Genomic DNA, 26421 nt, shown 5'->3' on the forward strand with positions numbered 1-26421 from the left:
ATGGGGTTATGGATGGGAGAGTGTAAGATGTGAAAGCTGGAATGGAACATTGGGGATGATGTACTTATACAGGCATTATTTCTGTGGTAACATTGTCATATTACTGGACCCCATACAGTATATTGTAGTCCAAATGGACATTTAAATATTTGTGTAAAAAGTAAATATATTCCAGGATTGTGAAGACTATATGGTGTCAAATCATAGAAAACTATGGTGAAGTCATAATGTTACACACTCACCCCTCATTCATGTTTCTGAAGCCTTATTATAACACTATATACAATACAGTAAGCCACCTCATAGCACACATACACTTACATAGAACACACTGCCTAAATTCAAAGTCATTCATGGAATGGCACACTTTACTAGGAGTAAGAAATCTCTGATTTGTATTATGAGAACATTCATTTACTACTGTGATGTGAAGAGTATTGTTAGCAATGAAAGGATATAAAAGAAGATGATTATAATATACTGTAGATACAATTTGATACATTGATAGAAGCAATTTTAAAGGCAATTGGGGTGGATTTACTAAAGGCAAATAGATTGTGCACTTTGAAAGTATTTTCCCCAGAGCTTAGTGAATGTGGTGTAGCTCTGCTGATTTCCATCATCCAATCATATGCAAGAATAATGTTTATTTTCCTTGCATCTGATTGGGTATTCTTTGCAAAATGAAGCTTCACCACATTTGCTGAGCTCTGGGGAAAATGATTGCAACTGTACTTCCAAAGTGTACAGTCTATTTGCCTTTAGTAAAGTGCATTATTACATTCTGGTGGGAGCAGTTGTGTAAATGGTTTCAATATATTTTTTGCGGCATGTAATGAAGTTTTGATATGGTCATGTTTATTGGGAGGACTTCTATGTTCAGCTGTTTATGATCACTATGGAGTGATAAGGTGTACAATTATAAAGGACTCTATGTTTGCAACTATGAATCAGAGTTCCCCTTTACTTATACAAATATTGCTTTAGGTAATTTAGAAATATATTTTTCTTACCTCTGTGTTTAGGACATTACGAGATTTTAGTTCTTTGAGGACAGCACGAGGATCCATGTTCTCCAGGATGTAGATCAGATCATCTCTATAATACTCATATATCCTTCTCAGTGTTGGATCATCGTATGAAGACAGCTGAAGGTGGAACCTCCTGATGTCCTCTAGAAAACAAAGAAATACATTTTCTGATTTATAAATGATGCAAATTATTCTCCAGCATGAATTTTATCTCACTGGAGATCTCTGCAATTGAGAAAAGGAGCCTTGGAGGTGAGAATCACTATAATGATCAATACATTAATTGCTCTGCAATTGGGGAATTATCTTTGCACATACAAGCTAACTAGCTTTAAATCTTCACTGAGAACTTTGAGCTTTAACTATTTAAAGCCTAACTACAGATTAATAAAAAAGTAAAGTTATTTATATATATATATATATATATATATATATATATATATGTATATTTTTCTAGATTGTAAGCTCTAACGAGCAGGGCCCTCTGATTCCTCCTGTATTGAATTGTAATGTGACTGTACTTATGATAAAAGTATATGTAGCGCTACCTTAGTCTCAACGAGAAAAAATAATACTTAGTAGGCCCAAAGCTAAAGTGAACACAAATAGGTAAGGCTCAGTGTAGCAATGTGTAACATATAAAGTGCAAAGTGAAACACAAAAAAATATTTTTTCAAACTCACACCTAAATAAAATGGAAAATCCAACCTCAAAGTGTAATAAATGAATCATATATGATTTCTCAAAAAGTATCCAATCAATCAATAATAAGCATCTGACATAAATAAAACCACCAAAAACTAAAATGAATGAATGAATGAATGAATGATTTGTATAGCGCTGCATTTGCGAACTGAATCGCCTCAAGGCGCTGGATCCGGCCTGTGTTGTCAAGCTTCTCAGAAGAGGTAGGTCTTGAGTTTCTTTCTGAAGGCCTGATGGTTTTCTTCCATGCGAATGTGAGTAGGTAGCGCGTTCCATAGCCGTGGTCCTTGGACTGCGAATCTTCGTTCTCCCTTTGTTTTGTAGCGGGTTTTTGGAATGAGGAGGAGGTTATGGCTAGAAGATCGAAGACTGAGATTCGGTGTGTAGCGTTTTATTTTCTCGCATAGGTAGTGAGGAGCGTTTCCGTTTATGCATTTGTGGGTGAGGCAGAGGGTCTTGAAAGTTATCCGATTCTTTACGGTTAGCCAATGTAGGCTCCTCAGGGAAGGGGAGATGGAATCCCAGGTTTTTTTTCCTGTTAACGGTCTTGCCGCCGTGTTTTGAATGAGTTGTAAGCGCGCAAGCTGATATTGGGGTAGTCCTATGTAGAGGGAGTTTGCGTAGTCGAGTCTGGAATTGATGATAGTTCCAACTACTGCTGCTTTGTCCTCTTCTGGCACGAATGGGATGAGTCTACATAGCAGGCGGAGGGGTGGTGAGATCCGCTGACTACTGATCCTATTTGTGCATCCATCGACATTTCTAAATCAAAAATAACTCAGAGACTCTTGGCTTTAGCCAAGAGTCTCGGAGTTAGTAAAAGGTACTAATAGCATTAATGTTCACAGGCATGCAAATAACAGATGTGATAAAGCCATGCGACTTTCCACAATTTAACAAAGTGCAGTGTGCGTGATCAAGAATAATAACTAAGGGACCACACTTCACAACTGCAACTCCACAAGCAAAAAAATATATATAAATTGTAACATGAAATGTGCATATAACTGAAAATAATTAATTTCACAAATTTGCGATTCACAGATGCGATAATAAATGCGACTGACAGAATAAATAATTTCTAACAAGGTGCATTGTGCATATAATAATATTGAAATTCATACAAAATGGAATGTGCATAATACTCAAAATTCCACAAGCATACAATTCACACATGTGATAATTAAATACAAAAAAATATATAATTTTCTAACAAAGTGCAATGTGCAAAATATATAAATTAATCAGTGAGAATTAATAATTAAACTATCCAATTGACTGTGAATTTGTATCTCAAGGTAAGGTGATGTAGAGAAAAAAATATATTCAGGTACAGTCCAGACACATATAAGTGCGACTTCTAATAGCGCTCAAATTGTGGAAAAACAAATATCTTCTAAAGATGAGAAAAGTGCTGGTGCAGTAATAGAAACAAACGTCTATAAATGATTCATCCAATCCTGTTCCAAAGTGCGATGTGCGGTGACCGCGGTGGCACTTTCCCCCAGCCTCTCACCTGTAGTGGCGGCCCCCAAATGGGCCGAGTCACGCTTACACCCACAGGTGGGTAGGGATATCAGCACTGGAACGGCTCCCCAGAATAGAACTCCTAATCTCGATACCAGCTCCCTTGGGAGTGGGGTTGGAGCAGGACGGGATGGTTTTCGCCCTCACTTGGTCGGTATTCTCAGATGGACGTGAAAAAGAAGAAGAATGGGCTCCATAGTATAGTATGTAAAAATAAATTTTAATATATCGATATCGTCACTTATATATAATTTTAACAGCAATCAGCAGCAGAGATAAAAAGCTTCCGGGTTCGGCCGTACCCTAGGAAGTGACGGCACCTGGCTCCTCCTTGCCTGACGCGTTGCGTCACACCACGTGACTTTATCAAAGGGATGCGAGGCCAGATGCCATACTGCCAGTATAAGTAGCGGCCGTTGTTCTAATGGCAGCGAATCAACTACAGCCTGAATACATCATGAGTAATTACGGACATCTCATTATAATAAATATTATGCATATTAAAAACAAAGGATTAAAAAAACAGTATGTAAATTAGTAGTATGTGGTATTAGTAGTTTGTATATCCACATAAATAGATTTCCTCTTTGCATGCGCCTATGGTATAGTTAGAGGAGGCCTGAATGTTCTAATATTTTTATCATATGTTTTATTATTAAGGTGTGTTTAAAAAATTCCTATTGTGTCCGGGGGACATATTTTAGAAGATAACTCTTGTCCTCATCAGCTGTCATCATTGAATTAAGGATTCAGAATAATCTTTGTATTGATATATAGTCATCATTTGACATGTTGGATTGATTCCCTGCATATTGTCTATTTAGATTTATGTGTCTCCTCTTGTAGTGACATTCTCTCACCATCTGATGGCGCATAGGCATTAGGCTTTTTATGTCTATCCTGTTGTCGACTACTCCTTATTAGATTGATTCCCGTTGTTTGCCTTATTTAGCTATATATCCTTCTTCTTTTGTAGTGATAGTTTTCTACCACCAGATGGCGCACTTGTATTAGGCCTTTTAGATTATGTATATTCTTTGTTAATTATTCCTTAATAGATAAGTGTATTAATCTATTTAAGATTTTTGGTTTTATTTGTATATCATCATACTCTTCTCGTTTTTTAATCTTTTGTTTTTAATATTCATGATATTTATTATAATGAGATGTCCGTAATTACTCATGATGTATTCAGGCTGTAGTTGATTCGCTGCCGTTAGAACAATGGTCACCACTTATACTGGCTGCATGGCATCTGGCCTCGCATCCCTTTGATAAAGTCACGTGGTGTGACGCAACGTGTCAGGGAAGGAGGAGCCAGGTGCTGTCACTTCCTAGGCTACGGCCGAACCTGGAAGCTTTTTATCTCTGCTGCTGATTGCTGTTAAAATTATATGTAATGTATCGATATATTAAAATTTATTTTTACATACTATACTATGGAGCCCATTCTTCTTCTTTTTCACGTCCATCTGAGAATACCGACCAAGTGAGGGCGAAAACCATCCCGTCCTGCTCCAACCCCACTCCCAAGGGAGCTGGTATCGAGATTAGGAGTTCTATTCTGGGGAGCCGTTCCAGTGCTGATATCCCTACCCACCTGTGGGTGTAAGCGTGACTTGGCCCATTTGGGGGCCGCCACTACAGGTGAGAGGCTGGGGGAAACTGCCACCGCGGTCACCGCACATCGCACTTTGGAACAGGATTGGATGAATTATTTATAGACGTTTGTTTCTATTACTGCACCAGCACTTTTCTCATCTTTAGAAGATATTTGTTTTTCCACATTTTGAGCGCTATTAGAAGTCGCACTTATATGTGTCTGGACTGTACCTGAATATATTTTTTACTCTACATCACCTTACCTTGAGATACAAATTCACAGTCAATTGGATAGTTTAATTATTAATTCTCACTGATTAATTTATATATTTTGCACAGTGCACTTTGTTAGAAAATTATATATTTTTGATGTATTTAATTATCACATGTGTGAATTGCATGCTTGTGCAATTTTGAGTATTATGCACATTCCATTTTGCATGAATTTCAATATTATTATATGCACAATGCACCTTGTTAGAAATTATTTATTCTGTCAGTCGCATTTATTATCGCATCTGTGAATCGCAAATTTGTGAAATTAATTATTTTCAGTTATATGCACATTTCATGTTACAATTTATATATATTTTTTTGCTTGTGGAGTTGCAGTTGTGAAGTGTGGTCCCCTAGTTATTATTCTTGATCACGCACACTGCACTTTGTTAAATTGTGGAAAGTAGCATGGCTTTATCACATCTGTGAATTGCACGCCTGTGAACATTAATGCTATTAGTTTTTGGTGGTTTTATTTATGTCAGATGCTTATTATTAATTAATTGGATACTTTTTGAGACATCATATATGATTCATTTATTACACTTTGAGGTTGGATTTTCCATTTTATTTAGGTGTGAGTTTGAAAAAATATTTTTTTGTGTTTCACTTTGCACTTTATATGTTACACATTGCTACACTGAGCCTTACCTATTTGTGTTCACTTTAGCTTTGGGCGTACTAAGTAATATTCTTTCACGTTGAGACTAAGGTAGGGCTACATATACTTTTATCATATTTTGAGCAAGGTTATGTGAGTATACCATTTATGTTGGCGGCTCCTTGTCCATTCTACTTCTCATTATGGTTTTTGCGCAATAGTCAGTATCTCTTATATATATTGTAACTGTACTGTCTGCCCTCATGTTGTAAAGCACTGCGCAAACTGTTGGCGCTATATAAATCCTGTATACTAATAAGAATAATAATAATAATGTTTTTTAAAATACTCCCCTGCAGTATTTCCTTTTTTACCACTAGATGGTGCTCCTCTCCCAGGTAGATTGATGCCCAGTGTCATTCATCCCATTTTCTATGAGCTCAGGGTGTCAAGGACTGGCCCCCTGGGGAGTGACCTCAGACCCCTCTGGACTTACAGGAGAATGCTGAAGAGAGTATTCTGCATCATTCAGTTCCTGCCCACTACTGAGGACAGAAGAGGACCAGAACATAGAGCCCAGGAATAAAGGGGTGTATAATGATTTTTACAATGCAAAAATAATATCCAAAGGGGATGGAGGGAAATTGGGAGTGCTGGAATTGGGTTTAAAGGTTTATTTCTCAGATGAATATAAAGATATATTTTATTAGCTGTGTATTCTATTTTATAGTATATGATGATTTGCTGTACTATGTTATGATGCTCCATTTGATATCTTATGAAAAAAGGGTCAATAACTCCTCATTCTGGTCTCCAATATTAAATAGAGTTTTGGATAGATCTAATATATTATGGGATTGAGTTTAGTTTGCTAAGCAATGTGTGTCATAATCAACGACCATTTTATTTTCATAAAATTGTGTTTTCATCTTTTATAAATCTGTGACAACACAGGATCACAATGAAGAGACAGGAACAGGGTGGTGTCACCTTATAAGAGGAAATTCCTCAACTAAGACTGTCATGACATGATCACCAGGGATTATTTTATTAAAAGTTGCACATTCATATAAGATTGACAATGTCTGGAATTATAGAAACACCATATTTATTGGCGTATAACACACACTTTTGTGTGCCAATATTTTCTTTGGGCTGCCTCAAAGGGGAAGGGGGTACGAGCACCACCAGATTACAGAGTGCGGGGATCTCCTGTTTACTCAGTGGCCTCTGTAATACAAAGTCCCACCTCCTGGACTGGCTCCTATGATAGACATCCCAGCATTGGCCCAGTATTCTGTCTATCATAGGAGCCGGTGCAGGAGGTGTGGGACTTCATATTACAGAGGCCATTGAGTAAATGGGAGATCCTTGCTCTGTGTAATCTGGCGACGCTCGTACCCCCTTCCCCTCTGAGGCAGCCCAAAGAAAAGACAATTTTTTGCTATACGGCACTGCTTCGCTTTAACTGACAATTGCGCGTTCATGCAACGCTGTACCGAAACAAAATTGACGTCCTTTTTTGCCCTCAAATAGAGCTTTCTTTTGGTGGTATTTTATCACCTTTGCAGTTTTTATTTTTTGTCCTATAAACAAAAAAAGACCGACAATTTTGAAAAAAAAAATATTTTTTAACTTTTTGCTATAATAAATATCCCCCAAAAAAGGCTTCATCAGTTAAGGCCAATATGTATTCTTCTACATATTTTTGGTAAAATAATTGCAATTGTTATATTATTATACAAGATTTATATAGCGCCAACAGTTTACGCAGCACTTTACAATGTATAGGGGGGACAGCACAATTACAGTACAGTTCAATGCAGAAGGTACAATAGGGCCCGGCTCATAGAGCTTACATTCTAAAGGGAGGAGGTGGTGGTACAAAAGGTAATAAATGTGGGTAATGATTTGATGGGGTGGCGGATATTGATTAGTTTGTGCAAAAGTTATAGCGTCTACAAAATATGGACTAGATTAATGGCATTTTTATTATTTTTTTTACTACTAATGGCGGTGATCTGCGATTTTTATCAGGACTGAGACATTGCGGTGGACAGATTGGACATTTTTAACACTTGTTTGAGACCATTGACAATTATACAGTGATCAGAGCTTAAAATAGCCACTGGTTACTGTATAAATGTCACTGGCAGGGAAGGGGTTAACACTAGGGGGCGATCAAGGGGTTAAGTGTTCCCTAGGGAGGTGTTTCTAACAGTGCGGGAAGTGTAGTGACTGGAGGAGGAGAGAGATTTCTGTTCCTGATTACTTGAAACAGCAGATCTCTCTCTACTTCCCTGACAGAATGAGGATCTGTCTGTTTACATTGACTGATCCCTGTTCTGTCTCGCTCAGGAGTGATTGCAGGTCATCAGCGGACATCTTGGCCGCCGGCCACGCACATCGGCTCCGACATCACATGGTGGGTGTGCGCGCCCCCTATACCCCTTAAAGCGCCCACTGTACAGCTACGCCGATTCGCGCAGGGAAGCCAGCCTGCCGCCGTATAACAACGGCGGCTGGGCAGCAAGTAGTTAATGGGCACTGATCAGGCTGCATTAATAGGCAATGGTGAGGCTGCAGATGAGCACTGATAAGGCTGCATTGATGGGCACTGGCCCTTATTTTGCTTTGAAGTTCTTTATTTAAAATTATTTTTTGCCTGAAACTTCCCTCTTAAAATTAAGGTGCGTGTTATATGCCTGTGCATGTTAATTGCCGAAAAATAATATGTAAAAGTTTCAATGATAATTATTTCTCTAACATTGCTTTCCATGCAGGCCTCATATCAAGAGTTAAAATATAACCCTATTTTTTTATAGAGAGAGAGGGTTATATCCTCTGTCAGGATTTTATCATGCATTAGACTCAATTCACAAAGTACTAAAACAAGGATAAGGCTCTCAGTTATAGCTATGGACTTATGATAACTGCCACCTTTTAAAATAAGTCTTCTTATCCTTCTGTGTTTGCTTTGTAAGTAGAGCCTCTAGGGGGAGATTTAGACCCCTTTCACACTGGGGAGGCGCGGGCGTTGGTGGTAACGTTTTGATAGTTTTAGCGGCGCTTTACCCCTGTAATAGCGACACTTTGGTGCTGCTAGCAGGGCATTCCTAACTGCCAGAATGTGTTAGAAAAAGGGTTAAAAGTACCCTGCTGGGGATATTTGCCCTCATATTCACCCCACATGGGTGTAGAGGCACGCTCAGTATAGAAGATTTTCACACTTGAAGTTATTATGTAGAATATTTATCAAAAATCACAGTTCACAGGTGGCAAGCAAAGGCAATGTGTTTTTGGGAAAGTGCATCCCCCTTCATTAGGAATGTGATGCTGGGTATGGTCAGGAACCAAAGATTCAATTACAATAAAGCCCTTTAGGTGTGTGGGTGATGGATAAGATGTCAGATGATAGAGGATCATACATGCTGCTTCTCTGTCATCTGACCACGTATTCATCACCCACAACACCAAAGGCTGGCCATAGATGGTTCAAATCTCTGCCAGTTCAGAAGGAAATGGCTGATATTCAAACCATGTATAGACAGGCTGAATGTACCAAGTTGATCGATCAATCAACTTGGGTACAACCAGCCTGCCAGATTTTACATATGATTATTACTAGTGGCTGGTATAGCCCCTAGCAATAATCACTGTCTTCTCCCAGTGGGGACAGCTTCCCCAACCCCCACAGGGAGAATGCAATGGCTTGGCAGCAGGGATTACCCTGTCAACACTGTGTGTGTTAATGGGGCAGTGTTGCCAACCCCCAAAGTGAAATTTACTGGCAGGACGCCAACATTTACAAAAGGCACCAATTTTTTTTTTACTGGCAAAAATCATGACATTTACTGGCAGAGCCACATTTTTTACTGACAATGCAAAAAAATACCTAAAATGACTGTTTTCAGTGCTAAACAGTACACATATCAATATTTAAACTATAAACATATAGCTAGTGATATTAGCAATGTGTTTAAGTTAAACAAAAGTCAAAAACTATATTTCTCCATTGATAATGAAGGTCAGGTTACTATAACCCAGCCAGTACAGAGTTCCCCCTTACATCAGAGTCTGCCGGATTCCTTCTTACAGTGAAAGGGAACTCTTATGTAAGGGGCAATGCTGCAGATCATGATCTAAGGGGGAGGCTCTGGTGTGAGGGGAGGCTCTGGTGACCAGAGACCACCTTATATCAGAGTCCACTGCATTCCCTTTACATCAGAGTTCCCACTTACATCAGGGTCTGCAGACTGAGTTCCCCCTTGCACTGTAAGGGGGAATCCTGCAGACTCTGATGTAAAGGGGAACACTAGGAACTCTGATGTGGGGGGCACTCTGGTGACCAGAGATCACCTTCTGTAGAGTAAATACACTAAGGTAAGGAGGTGTTACTAATATAGGGGAGGACCTATATATCAGTATCCCCTTACATTATTGTATTCACTCCCCCTTTTATCAGCAACCCCCCCAGACTTGTCTGCCGGTGCTGTCACTGATGATCTCTCAGGTGCACCGTGCAGGGCTCAGTCAAACGGCTCCAGCTTGGCATCTCTGGTTTTATCCTATAGTCTCCTCTCCAGGGTCCACACACTGACTCCTCCCGTGACTCCCATCCCGACGACGCTGTGGACAGGATATAGTAACAGATGGTTAGAGGCTGTGGACAGGATACAGTAACAGATGGTTAGAAGCTGCGGACAGGATACAGTAACAGATGGTTAGAGGTTGCAGTCAGGATACAGTAACAGATGGTTAGAGGCTGCGGTCAGGATACAGTAACAGATAGTTAGAGGCTGCAGTCAGAATATAGTAACAGATGGTTAGAGGCTGCGGTCAGGATACAGTAACAGATGGTTAGAAGCTGTGGACAGGATACAGTAACAGATGGTTAGAGGCTGCGGACAGGATACAGTAACAGATGGTTAGAAGCTGTGGACAGGATACAGTAACAGATGGTTAGAGGCTGCGGACAGGATACAATAACAGATAGTTAGAGGCTGCGGACAGGATATAGTAACAGATGGTTAGAGGCTGCGGACAGGATACAGTAACAGATCGTTAGGGGCTGCGGACATGGTAGTTTCCTGCTCTGTCCCCCTTCATAATACCATACCTGTCTCCACATCAGTCAGTGTCCACCTTCTGTCACTGTGTCTGTTCTGTTCTCACTACACATTTGCCCCTGGCATGTATGTAGCTCAACATACAGCTTAAACCTTGAATCCTAAAATAACCAGACTGTCTGTAACTTTTGATCTTTATTACAATGAACAGGAGGTGGCCATATAAGAATAGGATGTACACGCGGTGAAACTAGAAATAAACAGTTAATAAGAACATATAATAATTACTAGGGGTGAGCCCGATGTTTGACTCGAACATCGGGTGTTCACTGAACAGCAAACAATATTCAGTGTTCGCGGCAAATTCGAAAGCTGCCGGAACACAGTTAAAGATCTATGGGACACTAACATGAAAAATCAAAAGTGGTAATTTTAAAGGCTTATATGCACAGGCCACGGGAAGCCCCCATGGCATCAGAGGGGGGAGGGGTCACCCATATATGTCACTGGGTGGCCCCGCCCTCAGCTATATAAGAACTGTCACAGAGAAGAAGCGTCATTAGGTGGGAGCCTCCCATGGAGGCGGATCAGTTGCAGCTTTTTTTTATTGGAATCTGGAAGCCCCCTTTAACAAGGGGACCCCCAGATCCTGGCTTCCCCCCGTTAAAGGGGGCTTCCAGATTCTGATAAGCCCCCCGCCCGCATACCCCCACAACCACTGGGCAAGGGTTGTGGGGATGAGGCCCTTGTCCCCATCAACATGGGGACAAGGTGTTTTAGGGTCAGACCCCAAAGCACCCTCCCCTTGTTGGCCTGCTACAGTACAGGAGGGGGGTGCTCTCTCATCCCCCCTCTTTTCCTGTGGCCTGCCAGGTTGCGTGCTCGGATAAGGGTCCGGTATGGATTTTGGGGGATCCCCACAACATTTTTTTTAAATTTTGGCACAGGGTTCCCCTTAATTTCCATATCAGACCTGAAGGGCCTGGTATGGATTTTAGGGGGACCCCCACGCAATTTTTTTTAAAATTTTGGTAATATTCATACCAGACCCAAAGGGCCGGTAATGGACAGGGGGGAAACCATGCTCTTTTTTTCAATGAGTTCTATCTATATTGCCGAGACCCGACAATTCATTACAGCCGCGATCAGTTTTAAATGACTTTTTTTAGTTTAGAAATGTCATTTTGCTGTGGTACTGTTCTAAAGGTGGGAAAAATGCACCACTTTGCAGTCATACTATAGACACCCCCAGGCATGATATTTAAAGGAATATTTAATTTTTATTGTTTAACTTTAAGCATTAAAAAAATCACTGCGCCCGAAAAAAAATCCGTGTTTTGAAAAAAATTTGTATTGATACATGTCCCCTGGGGCAGAACCTAGGTCCCCAAACACTTTTTATGACAATAACTTGCAAATAAGCCTTTAAAATTAGCACTTTTGATTATTCATGTTCGTGTCCCATAGACTTTAACGGTGTTCGTAGGTTCTGCCAAATTTTTTGCCTGTTCGCATGTTCTGCTGCGAACTGAATTGGGGGTGTTCAGCTCATCCCCAATAATTACATGAACATAAACAAATGTCCACTGGGTATACAGTTAAACAATCTTTTAGCATACCAGCGATGCTGCCTTAGAAGGACCAGGATTTTCCTCCTTTCCCAGGGTGGCTTTGGCAATTATGGCTCATAATGCATGTTGGCCCTGTGAAGTGTGTTCCGGCGTTAAGAGACAGAGACAGAGAGACAGTGTTGTTTGATTTAAGTTAGATAGATTAGGCAGGACAGTCAGTCAGTTAGCTGCACTTACAGTGTATTGTGTATATATATATGCATCCCAGGTATTGTGTGTGTATATATATATATATATATATATATATATATATATATATATATATATATATATACATACACACTGTATTCAGTTTAGCTAGCTCCGTTCCTGTTATTATCTTCCTACTGACAGGCAGGGCAGGTGTTGTTACAGTATTTACAGCTACTGAAGAAAATTGCTGGTGTTCTCCTGATACTATTAGTACCAAAGTCAGGCAGCTACAGTATTTACAGTGATCAGTGTTCAGCTAAAGTTAGAAGTTAGTGTAGTGCGACCTCTGCACAGTGTTCAGCTAAAGCTACAAGTTGGTGTAGTGCGACCTCTGCACAGTGCTCAGCTAAAGCTACAAGTTAGTGTAGTGCGACCACTGCACAGTGTTCAGCTAAAGCTACCTGTAGAAGATTAGTGGTGTTTTTCTGATCCTATCACTACCGCAGGCAGCTACATTATTTACACGTTAGTGTAGTGCGACCTCGGCACAGTGTTCAGCTAAAGCTACAAGTTAGTGTAGTGCGACCTCTGCACAGTGTTCAGCTAAAGCTACAAGTTAGTGTAGTGCGACCTCTGCACAGTGTTCAGCTAAAGCTACAAGTTAGTGTAGTGCGACCTCTGCACAGTGTTCAGCTAAAGCTACAAGTTAGTGTAGTGTGACCTCTGCACAGTGCTCAGCTAAAGCTACAAGTTAGTGTAGTGCGACCTCTGCACAGTGCTCAGCTAAAGATACTAGTTAGTGTAGTGCGACCTCTGCACAGTGTTCAGCTAAAGCTACAAGTTAGTGTAGTGCGACCTCTGCACAGTGCTCAGCTAAAGCTACAAGTTAGTGTAGTGCGACCTCTGCACAGTGTTCAGCTAAAGCTACAAGTTAGTGTAGTGCGACCTCTGCACAGTGTTCAGCTAAAGCTTCAAGTTAGTGTAGTGCGACCTCTGCACAGTGCTCAGCTAAAGCTACAAGTTAGTGTAGTACGACTTCTACACAGTGTTCAGCTAAAGCTACCTGTAGAAGATTGGTGGTGTTTTTCTGATCCTATCACTACCACAGGCAGCTACATTATTTACACGTTAGTGTAGTGCGACCTCAGCAAAGTGTTCAGCTAAAGCTACAAGTTAGTGTACTGCCACCTCTGCGCAGCTCTCAGCTAAAGCTACAAGTTAGTGTAGTGCGACCTATGCACAGTGTTCAGCTAAAGCTACAAGTTAGTGTAGTGTGACCTCTGCACAGTGTTCAGCTAAAGCTACAAGTTAGTGCAGTGCGACCTCTGCTTAGTGTTCAGCTAAAGCTACAAGTTAGTGTAGTGCGACCTCTGCACAGTGTTCAGCTAAAGCTACAAGTTAGTGTAGTGCGACCTCTGCACAGTGTTCAGCTAAAGCTACAAGTTAGTGTAGTGCGACCTCTGTACAGTGCTCAGCTAAAGCTACAAGTTAGTGTAGTGCGACCTCTGTACAGTGCTCAGCTGAAGCTACAAGTTAGTGTAGTGCAACCTCTGCACAGTGCTCAGCTAAAGCAACAAGTTAGTGTAGTGCGACCTCTGCACAGTACTCAGCTAAAGCTACAAGTTAGTGCAGTGCAACCTCTGCACAGTGTTCAGCTAAAGCTACAAGTTAGTGTAGTGCGACCTCTGCACAGTGTTCAGCTAAAGCTACAAGTTAGTGTAGTGCAACCTCTGCACAGTGTTCAGCTAAAGCTACAAGTTAGTGTAGTGCGATCTCTGCACAGTGCTCAGCTAAAGCTACAAGTTAGTGTAGTGCGACCTCTGCACAGTGTTCAGCTAAAGCTACCTGTAGAATATTGGTGGTGTTTTTCTGATCCTATCACTACCGCAGGCAGCTACATTATTTACACGTTAGTGTAGTGCGACCTTGGCACAGTGTCCAGCTAAAGCTACAAGTTAGTGTAGTGCGACCTCTGCACAGTGCTCAGCTAAAGCTACAAGTTAGTGTAGTGCGACCTATGCACAGTATTCAGCTAAAGCTACCTGTAGAAGATTGGTGGTGTTTTTCTGATCCTATCACTACCGCAGGCAGCTACATTATTTACACGTTAGTGTAGTGCGACCTCGGCACAGTGTTCAGCTTAAGCTACAAGTTAATGTAGTGCAACCTCTGCACAGTGTTCAGCTAAAGCTACAAGTTAGTGTAGTGAGACCTCTGCACAGTGCTTAGCTAAAACTACAAGTTAGTGTAGTGTGACCTCTGCACAGTGTTCAGCTAAAGCTACCTGTAGAAGATTGGTGGTGTTTTTCTGATCCTATCACTAGCGCAGGCAGCTACATTATTTACACGTTAGTGTAGTGCGACCTTGGCACAGTGTTCAGCTAAAGCTACAAGTTAGTGTAGTGCGACCTCTGCACAGTGTTTAGCTAAAGCTACAAGTTAATGTAGTGTGACCTCTGCACAGTGTTCAGCTAAAGCTACAAGTTAGTGTAGTGCGACCTCTGCACAGTGTTCAGCTAAAGCTACAAGTTAGTGTAGTGCGACCTCTGCACAGTGTTCAGCTAAAGCTACAAGTTAGTGTAGTGCGACCTCTGCACAGTGTTCAGCTAAAGCTACAAGTTAGTGTAGTGCGACCTCTGCACAGTTTTCAGCTAAAGCTACAAGTTAGTGTAGTGCGACCTCTGCACAGTTTTCAGCTAAAGCTACAAGTTAGTGTAGTGGGACCTCTGCACAGTGTTCAGCTAAAGCTACCTGTAGAAGATTGGTGGTGTTTTTCTGACCCTATCTCTACCGCAGGCAGCTACATTATTTACACATTAGTGTCGTGTGACCTTGGTTCAGCTAAAGCTACAAGTTAGTGTAGTGCAACCTCTGCACAGTGTTCAGCTAAAGCTACAAGTTAGTGTAGTGCGACCTCTGCACAGTGCTCAGCTAAAGCTACAAGTTAGTGTAGTGCGACCTCTGCACAGTGTTTAGCTAAAGCTACCTGTAGAAGATTGGTGGTGTTTTTCTGATCCTATCACTACCATAGGCAGCTACATTATTTACACGTTAGTGTAATGCGACCTCAGCAAAGTGTTCAGCTAAAGCTACAAGTTAGTGTACTGCCACCTCTGCACAGCTCTCAGCTAAAGCTACAAGTTAGTGTAGTGTGATCTCTGCACAGTGTTCAGCTAAAGCTACAAGTTAGTGTATTGCGACCTCTGCACAGTGTTCAGCTAAAGCTACCTGTAGAAGATTGTTGGTGTTCTCATACTAATAATACCACATGCAGGCAGTTGATTTTACTAGCTGCAGTTTTAGTATATATATATATCCCAGCTTAGTGCAGCTACATCTCACTGCAGGCCATTAGTATGTCTGGAAGGCCAACAAGAAAAGGCAAACAGTCACAAGCCAATAAAAGAGGGCAAGCAGGCTCTGTGTCTAGAGGCAACTGTGCTGGTCATGGACACGGTGCATCCTCATCAGCACGTGGCCGTGGGACACGCTTGGCCTTTTTTTCGGCAGCTGGCCGTGTTTAGCCGCAACATGCGGAAGACTTGGTCAAGTGGATGACCAAGCCGTCCTCATCCTCCTCATCCTCTCTCACCCATGCTCAGGGTACTTTGTCTGGCAAAGCAGCTGCCAACCCGGCCTCTTCCCTCGGCTCAATGGAATCAGTCGCTCCTTCCCTAGCCCCACCATGTCCTCCTGAGGAGTCCCCTGAACTGTTTGACCACAGTGTTGGGTACATGCTCCAGGAGGATGCCCAGCGTTTTGAAGGCTCCGATGATGGTACTCAGCTAGAGGAAGGCAGTAACGTGAGCCCAGACAGAGGGGGTGCCTAAGAAGGACAGCAATCTGGCAGTCATGTTGCCACTGCTGCAGCATACTGCCAGGTTTGCTACAGTGATGAGGAGGGAGGGGATGATGAGGTCACTGACTCCACGTGGGTGCCTGATAGGAGGGAGGAGGAGGAGGCACATCACCAACGAGGCAGGATGCGCTCCAGGGGCCAGCTTAAGGGCAGCACACTGACTGCATCACACCGCAAAGCTCCGCATGTGCAGGGCGCTGCCTTTTTTGAGACGAGTGCATCAGATCGCACCGCTGCTATTTGCAACATATGTCTCAAGCGTATCTCGCGTGGCCAAAACATCTCCCGCTTGGGCACCACATGCTTGACCAGACATATGTTGACCTGCCATGCAGTTCGTTGGCAAGCGTACCTAAAAGACCCACACCAAAGAACAAAGAGGACCTCTCCTTGCTCCTCATCAGCTGAGATCTCCAACCCCACTATACCTTCATTCCTCTCTAAGACCTGACTGCTGACTCATGGTCCAGCAGGCATGGACAGGGATGTTACCTAAGTTTCACAGCGCATTGGGTGACTCTGCTGGCAGCTGGGAAGGATGCAGGACAAGGTGCAGTAGTGTTGGAGGTTGTTCCGCCACCATGCCTCCAAAATGCTACTACTGGTGATTCTGACACACCTCTCTCCTCCACCCCCTCCTCTTCTTCTTCTTACTCCATGGCCTCTTCCTTTTTTCTTTTCCTCTGAACCAGTGGTGCTCCGTAGGCGTCCAAGGGGCTACGCAAGTACACAGGCCAAAAGATGCCATGCGGTGCTTGAGCTGGTGTTCTTGGGGGACAGGAGCCACACTGGGGCAGAGGTTCTGTCAGCTCTGCAGGGGCAGGTTCAGAGGTGGTTGATGCCACGTCAACTTAAGGCAGGAATGGTGGTTTGTGACAATGGCATTAACCTCCTCTCCGCCCTCCGACATGGACAAATGACCCATGTGCCCTGTTTGGCTCACGTCCTTAACTTGGTGGTGCAGCAGTTCTTGGGCAGGTACCTAGGCTTACAGGATGTCCTGAGGCAGGCCAGGAAAGTCTGTGTGCATTTCCGCCGGTCATATAATGCCAGTGCTCGGCTGGCTGACCTCCAAAAGGAATTTAACCTGCCCAAGAACCACCTAATCTGTGACATGCCCACCAGGTGGAACTCAATGTTGGCCATGCTGCAGTGGCTGCACACGCAGCAGAGGGCCATCAATGAGTACCTGTGCAACTATGGCACCAGGACAGGGTCAGGGGAGCTTGTTTTTTTTCCCCACGCCAGTGGGCCATGATCAGGGATGCATGCAATGTCCTGTCACCATTTGAGGAGGCCATGAGGATGTGACCAGTGACAGTGCATGCATCAGTGACACTGTCCCCCTTGTCCACCTGTTGGAGCACACGCTGCATGGAATAATGGACAGGGCACTTGAGGCAGAACAGAGGCAGTAAGAGGCAGACTTCCTTAGCTCTCAAGGCCCCCTTTATCCAGACAGTGTTCCTGCGTGCCATGCCGATCACACAGGAAGAGGACGAGGAGGAGGAAGAGGAGGATTGTGTCAGCATGGAGGTGGAGCCTGGCACTCAGCATCAGCAGAAGTCTTTAAGGGATCATTTACAGTCCCAAGAAACCCATGGACTTGTACGTGGCTGGGAGGAGGTAGCTGCAGGTCATGTAGTCCTTAGTGACCCAGAGGACTCTGGACCGAATGCCTCAGCAAACCTACGCTGCATGGCCTCCCTGATCCTGCAAAGCCTGCGGAAGGATCCTCGTATTCGCGGTATCAAGGAGAGGGATCAATACTGGCTGGCAACCCTCCTTGATCCATGTTACAAGGGTAAGGTTGCGGACCTTATCTTGCCTTCGCAGAGAGAGCAGAGGGTGAAACATCTTCAGGAGGCCTTGCAGAAAGGTCTGTGCAATGCATTCCCAGAGACTGGGAGGTTACAAACTCCTCTTCCTGAACAACGTGTTGCTGAGGCTTCGGTCAGTCAAAGAAGGGGCGGTGGAGAAGGTGGCCGTCTGACCGATGCTTTCAGACAATTTTTTAGTCTGCAGACCCAAGGTATGATTGGTTCCAGCAACCATTACCAGCGTCTGTTTTACATGGTGCAGGAATATCTAGGGGCAAGATCTGACTTGGACACCTTTTCCACCGAAAATCCTCTGGGTTACTGGGTCTTGAGGATGGATCACTGGCCAGAGCTTGCACAGTATGCAATTTGGGCTACTGGCCTGTCCTGCATCCAGCGTTCTTTCGGAACGCACATTCAGTGCTGCTGGAGGTTTTGTAACCGATCACAGGGTGCGCCTGTCCACCGACTCGGTCGATCGACTGACCTTCATAAAAATGAATCAGTCTTGGATCACCACCAGCTACCAAGCACCTGATGCTGATGTAACTGAATATTTTTTTTCTGAAATGTCAGATCCCTTCAAGACTGCCTATGCTGATGCTGAGTAACTATCCTGTTATGCTGAGTGACTATCCTCTTCCTCCTCAATTATCATGCTGATAGCTTGTAAGAATATTTTTGGTTCTGGGCGCCTCCACCAGTGGCTAAGGCCCAATTTTTCAGCCCCTGTTTAACAGGGGCATGTAATTACTATTTTTGATGCAATATTTTGCAAGGAGGGTTCGTTGCTGCACTCAACTAGAGTATTTTTGAGGGGTTGCAGTGTTGTGGCACCAGCACTAGTGCCTAAGGCCCAATTTTTCTGCCCCTGTTCAACAGGGACATGTAATTACAATTCTTGATCTAATATCTCACAGCAGGGCCCGTTACAGCTCCCACCAATCGTAACTGTGAGGACTTACAGTGTTGTGGCAACACCACCACCACCAAAGGTCCAATTTTTCTGACCCTGTTCAACAGGGGCATGTAATTACAATTCTTGATCTAATATTTCACAGCAGAGCCCGTTCCTGCGCCCACCAAGAGTAACTATGAGGGCTTACAGTGTTGTGGCAACACCAACACCTAAGGCCCCAATTTCTGCAGAATATATAGGGCAGACCCCTACTTTCAAACATCCAACTTACAAACGACTCCTACTTGCAAACGGAAGGAGACAACAGGAAGTGAGATGAAATCTACCCCCAGGAAGGGAAATTCTCTCCTGTAAGAGTTAATATGGGAAAAACGTGTCTCCTTTCCACTGATGCTTTATCACCAATCCTTGTTTCACTAAAAACTCCAAATTGTCAAAAAACATTTGTCATTGGGACAGAAAGTGAGGTAAATTCTTCTAAAGAGGTGCACAGACAGCAAAACAAATGTCACAGGGGTGATAACCCTTCCCCATGTTTTCCAAAAAGCTTAAAAATAGAGATTTTTTTGGCTGGAGCTACACTTTAAAAATGTACCAGTTCAAAATTACAGATTCTACTTAACAACAAACCTACAGTCCCTGTCTTGTTTGCACCGCCTGTATACTGCTGTTCAGAGGGCCTGGGGCCCCACGCCTTTCCTTTTTTTTAATTTGGGCGCGGGGTTCCCCTTAATATCCATACAAGACCCAAAGGGCCTGGTAATAGAGGGGGGTACCCATGCCATTTGTCTAACTGATTTTCATCCATATTACCGGGACTGGACCATTACATTAAAGCTGTAAGTAGTTTTAAATTACTTTTATTCCTTTAAAAATGTCATTTTGTGCAGGGACTGTTCTAAGCACGGGAAACATGCGCCACTTTACAGGCATACGATAGACACTCCCCAGGTACGATATTTAAAGGAATATTTCACTTTTTTTTTCACTTTAAGCATCATGACATTTGTAGGACTTAAGCCCAGTATAATATTGACACTCGTTTTACCCCAAAAGTATTTCCCCCTCCTTACTCACATAAACCACTAGACCCGGTTGGAGTAAATGGCCTTCACGGCCTGTTTATTAACAACTTATAAATTACATAAAACATTATAAATAACCATAAATTCTTTATAAAACTTTTGAGGTACTATAAGAAATCAACATAACACAGATCACTGTGAACAACATCCTTAGAACTTTAAAGGCCTCCAGTCATTAACCCCTGACTCGGAGGCGGTACCCCCACATTTGCAATGACCTAACATTTTAACCCCTTCCAGGTTACCCCCTCGTGACCTGGAAGTACTTAAATCAAACTCCATCCTTCCATGGATGGGTACCAAACACCTCCCATCCCATGGATGGGTACCATCAAACAACCCCCATCCCAAGGATGGGTACCATCAAACAACCCCCATTGCATGAATGGGTACCACCTTTTCCATACCTGCACCTAATAATTACTTAATTCCAGCAACACAACACTGCCACAGCACGCAAGGGGTAACCCCTTACCCTTGCGAGCACCTCCACACCCGCAGCCCTCGCTGTATTCCATCCTGTAGACCCAGGGACCACAAATCCGTCCCCACCTCATTAAGATGAACCCCATCACTCCGCAAATACCTCCAAGTATCCACCTCAAGCTCCCTGTGGTGAATGGCTAAGCCCCCATTCTTAATCACAAACCTGCTAACTTCTTTGATGACCTTAATTCTAGCCTTGTCAACCTTCTTGGCTGACCAGGCCCACCGCCATGACAACCTACCCACCATATCTGACCGCACTATTACCATACTCGGATAGGCCGCGCGTAGCCATAAAAAAAATTGCATTTTACATCCCTGATAAAGTCCCTCAAAGATCTCATTCCCATATCATCCCCCCCACATGTAATAGCAACACATCTGGTGCCCTGTCCAAGCGGGAAAACCTGTACACTTCCCCCAACACCCTGTTCCACCGCATAGCCGGGATCCCAATCCACCTGATTTGAGCCTCCTGTCTGGGGATGTGAAGCTGCCTGCCATTCGGCCGCACATCACCTCTCGTGGCCCCCCAATAAACATAAGAGTGCCCGAGAATCCATACTAGTCCCCTGTCATAACCTGTGGACAAGAAGACAACAACACAAAACATAAATTCCAAAATCAGTGCCATAAACCCACACCAACAATATACAAAACTTGTTATTAAATCATTTGTGGGCGAACGTACAACTTAAATCTGTCTGAATCCCATCTACCAATCCGCCTGATTACCTCCTGACTCAGACCCACCCTAGCCGCCTCTGTGGCCGCCCCTATACGAAAGGAGTGAGAAGAAAAACTGCCCGGATCGTATCCCTCGATAGCCACACATTTTATAAAAACCGCCACAAACTGGAATTTTGATAGGAACGTACCGTCCTCATGAATGAGAAAGGACCCCGCGACTCCTGGTCGCACAGCCAAGTATGCCGCCACTGCCCTAACTAGGCAGATGCGGGGCTCCGCTATCCTGTGGAACTCAAGCTGCCGGCCCTTACCGACCTGATCAGTTTTAGATCGTCTGATCCAGAGCCTGATACAATTCTGAAAATTTTCCACATCCCCACACAAAAGCTCCCCTTGTACCTTCTTAGATGGACTGACCAGCTCCCCTACACGCAAAGCCCCAAAGAAGGCCAGCGCGAATGCAGCCTGAAATAACAAACATTCATAGGATGATATGCAGACTCTCTCCAAACTATCATACAAAACATATAGCATCTCAAAGGAGACCAGGCGCCTACTATCCCTCTTCTTGTGCTCCTTCCTGTACCCTTTAACTGCCTGTCTCAGCCAAAACTCTTTCATGTGATCCTTTTGCCCCTGCCACTTAAAAAGAAAGGCCAAACCTGCCAACTCACGATCGATGGCAGCTGCCGGGATACCCCTGTCAATTACCAGAGTAACAAAAAAGAGTACCGCCTGTGCAACTTCCGGACCCTCTGAGGGTATGCCTAGCTCTCTCAAGCAGGCAAACCAATTCCTCCATACCTTTGAGTAGGCATTCCACGTAGCCTTACTCACTGATTGCTTAATCCACTTTGCTGCAGTCCCAAAGCAATGTTCCATATCCACTCGGGACAGGCGACCCCATGTTGTTCCACTTCTGATGCCAACTTCCGGAACTTGTCCCACTGAAAACAAGACAAAGCATCAGCCAAAGTGTTGTCAATCCCAGGTAAGTGCATAGCATATATGAATGCATTCACTTGTAGGCAGCGCAGGACCAGATGTCGCAAAAGCCTGACCACCGGCACTGATGCCGCTGTCAGCCGATTAACCACCTGTACCACGGCCATATTATTGCAATGAAAACACACCTTCAGGTTGCGAAAAGATTCCCCCCAAATTTCCATGGCCACCACAATTGGAAACAATTCCAACAGCACCAGATTCCCCAGAAACCCTGCCTCTTGCCAAGCTAAAGGCCATCTGGCGGCACACCATTGTCCCTTGCAAAACACCCCAAAGCTCGTGGAACCCGCTGCACCCGTAAACAGCTCCAAGTCCCCGTTACTGATGGGACCTGACATCCAAAGAGCCTGCCCATTAAACGATTCTAGGAACTCCTGCCACACTCTCACATCCTCCCTGTGTTCCCTGCCTAGACTCACAAAGTGTGTAGGTACCCGGACCCCCACGGTGGCTGCCGCCAACCAAAGGCAAAAGATCCTACCCATCGGGATTATGCGGCAAGCAAAATTCAGCTTTCCCAGCAAAGATTGCAGTTAGCGTAACTGCAATTTGCGTACTCCCACGCACCTCCTCCTTCAATTTTTCCAGCTTGTCCGCCGGCAGTTGGCACTCCATCCTCGTCGAGTCAATTTCAATTTCCAGGAACGTAATCGTAGCAGTTGGACCTTTCGTCTTTTCAGCAGCTAGGGGTACCCCAAAATGGTCTGCCAGATGTTGTTGTAGCGTCCCTAACAAGACCACACATCTATTGGAACCCTCCGGGCCGACACATAGAAAATCATCCAAATAATGAATGACTGAGTTAATCCCCAAAACATCCCGAACTGCCCATTCCAAAAATGAGCTGAACGTTTCAAAGAGGGCGCATGAGATGGAGCATCCCATAGGCAAGCAATGATCCACATAGTAGGCCCCGTTCCACGTACAACCCAGCAGCCGAAAGCTTTCTGGGTGTACCGGCAATAGCCTGAAAGCCGACTCGATATCTGCCTTAGCCATCAAGGCCCCCTGCCCACATCTCCTAACCCAAGACACCGCCACATCAAAGGAGGTGTACGTCACTGCACACTCTTCAGGGGCAATGGAATCATTGACCGAACCACCCTTCGGAAATGAAAGGTGGTGGATAAGTCTGAATTTGTTGAGCTTTTTCTTGGGCACTACACCCAACAGAGAGACCACCAAGTCTGCAAGATGTGACTCTTTAAAAGGGCCTGCCATGTGCCCCAACGTAACCTCGTTACCCAACTTTTCCGAAACCACCGCTCGGTGCAGCAGTGCTGACCTTAAATTCTTCACCTCAGGTGGGACTGTAGCTAGAGAACAAGGTATTCTGAAGCCACTAGTAAAGCCATTTTCCAATATGTTCGCCGCTGCCCTGTCAGGGTACCTACTGAGAAAAGGAAGCATCCTTTCCACCCGCAGCAGTGTCATCCCTCTTACCCGCAGAATCTCCAGCACGTCCTTTTCCTTTTTTGAAGCACTTTGACAGTGCATGGGATCTGCCGCAGCCCGAACACAAATGCTTGAATCGACAATTGGACCCAAACTTGCATGTGCCCTCATTGAACTGCCAACAAAAGCCCCATCTTTTGCTGGTCGGTTGTCCTGGAGCTGACGAACCCCTTACCCCTGCCTGAAAAAACTGATTCGGGGGCCCACGCCGCAGTCATCAACTTCATCCACAGGCTTATGTCCTTATGATCCCAGCGTATAGTCCGGCGTACAGCCATCCGTTGTCTGAACTGTTCATTGTACCGCAGCCAAGCCCTGCCTCCATAAGTCCTGTGGGCCTAGCTAATAGCTTCCAGGTACATGAACATCGATGAGCAGTGTTGGGGGGCCTTTTCCCCTACCACGCTTGCCAAAATGGCAAAGGCCTGCTGCCAGTTGGAAAAAGTAAGTGGAATTAAATGGTACCTCCTTTTTTCTTTGTCTTCCTTCTTGCCTTCCACTGGCTTCAGCCTGTCCAGGTTGAATTTTTCCAAAAGCAATAGCGTGAAAATCTCCACGTATTCCCCTTTCCAAATTTTTTCTCTGACTGCTGTCTTCAAGAGGGCCCTCAAAGCAGACATAAACTTCGCTTTTTGCAGAGTCCGCTAACCTAACCGACTCAGCTTTCTTATCTCCTACCTCCACTTGGTCTGCAGGAGTAGCAGCGCCAACTGTGGCACTGGCAGACTCGTTGTTGGCCGTGCCCATTGCAGAAATAGACACTGGCACATCACCCGCGGCTTGAGTAGTGCCCACTTCCAGAGGAGCAGTCTGCCCAGTTACCCAAGCCCGCTCCGGGCCTGCTGCTGTCCCTGACTCCACGCATTGTATCAGTTCTTTTAGCCCTGTCAATAATGTCGTGAAACCCTTGTGCCCTGTCCTAAGGGGCGTTACCAGCGATGTCGCTGTATGCGACACTGCCCCCACTACACTTGCTTCAACCCCCAAACCAGCCTGCCCAGGTTGTTTACTCTGACCTAACAAGCTATGTAAGAAAGTAGAAAAAACAATAGAAGAATCGCACTCACCGGGCTGCCCAGGACTGGGCCCACCAGCCGCCACTCCTGGAACCACCGCTGCTGGATGTCCCTGATCCTCACTCCCATCGGATCCAGACAGTTCGCCTTCCAATCTCTCTTCGCTGATCGCCTCCCTGTTGACTACCGGTTCACCTCCAGATGTCTTTTCCCTGGCTGCCATGGGTCGGCGTTGTTGAGCCCATCCCGCTCTCTCCACCTGACCGCCAGACTCGCTCAGTGCCCCTCTTGACAGGCTCCTGCGTCTGTGACTCTGCGGAGCTAGGATCTGCTGCCTCCCTCCTAAACTGGCCCCTGGCCCAGCGCTGTCACCCTGTCCTCTCCTGTGCACTCTGTCCGTTCCGTTCCTACCCCACAGACCCCTCCTCACGCTCTGTACATCTGCGGCGGGCGGGGGAGGAAGAGCTGTGATCTATGCTGGGCTCTCTTTGCCGTGATCTATTCTGGGCTCTCTTCCCCCTGTGCCTCTGCCTCCGCGCCGGGATCCACTCACCACCCCCTGACCGATCATCCAGGTCGCTGGTGTCCTGGAGAGCCGGGGATCCCCCCATGTCCTGCGATCTCCTCCTCTGAGAAGTACTGTGGCCTGTGTCTGGGCTGAACCTTTCCAGCGGCCGGGCCCACCGCGCACGTGGTGTAGCTGCCCCCCCGCTGGCGCCTGTACTGTCATCCCTTGCTATGGTATCCAGCTGTCATAGTCCAGTCCGCGCCCTGAGCGGCGACCGCTGCTCTAAGTTGTCCCATGAACCCCTCCATCGCAACCATGTGCCCAGGGAAGAGATGCAGAGCAGTGAGGGTAGCGTGCAATCTCTTCCTCCTCTGCTCCGGACTGACGTCACTTCCTCCTTCTCTTTTCTCTCTACACTATGGTCATCTGACCTACCCAGCCCCACCCCCTTTCTAAAAGGGGAAACTAGCCTTAAAGTGGTGCTGTGCTGTCCAGCACTGTCATGCCGTCCCTATGCCCATTTCTTTTTGTATTGTGGCTCCAGGACTTTCTTTAAAATCACTGCTCCTGAAAAAACGTCAATTTTTAAAACTTGTTTTTGCATTGATACATGTTCCCTGGGGCAGGACCCGGGTCCCCAAACCCTTTTTAGGACAATACCATGCAAATTAGCCTTTAAAAAAAGCACTTTTGATTTTGAACGTTTGAGTCCCATAGACTTCAATAAAGGTTCTAACGTTCGTGCAAATTTTCGGTCCGTTCGCGGGTTCTGGTGCGAACCGAACCGGGGGGGTGTTCGGCTCATCCCTAGTAATAACCATAGAACACTGCCCATTAGTAGTGTTTTGTTAGAGTGGCATCTAGTGGACAATGTTGGTATTGCAAGTCCAGAAGATATTATTTTTCTTTATAGGCCGAAGGCATGACAGTGTCCCTTTCACCTCTCCAGTCAGGCACTGAAACTGTGAACATCAGTGTCCTCCTCTGCAAGGCCCGCTTTA

At 44.8% G+C, this 26421-nt stretch overlaps 1 protein-coding gene across 2 annotated transcripts in view; it reads right to left on the minus strand.

Annotated features, from left to right (window-relative positions):
* LOC141117774 (NACHT, LRR and PYD domains-containing protein 3-like) overlaps nt 1–26421 on the minus strand; it is a 445237-nt gene that overhangs the window by 344559 nt on the left and 74257 nt on the right. For both annotated transcript variants that reach the window (XM_073610805.1, XM_073610806.1), the window contains exon 3: nt 1014–1174. In XM_073610805.1, coding sequence (XP_073466906.1) covers nt 1014–1174 — 161 coding nt within the window. The remainder of the gene's footprint in view (nt 1–1013; nt 1175–26421) is intronic.

Source organism: Aquarana catesbeiana, linkage group LG13 (assembly GCF_042186555.1).
Source record: "Aquarana catesbeiana isolate 2022-GZ linkage group LG13, ASM4218655v1, whole genome shotgun sequence".
Taxonomy (NCBI): Eukaryota; Metazoa; Chordata; class Amphibia; order Anura; family Ranidae; genus Aquarana; species Aquarana catesbeiana.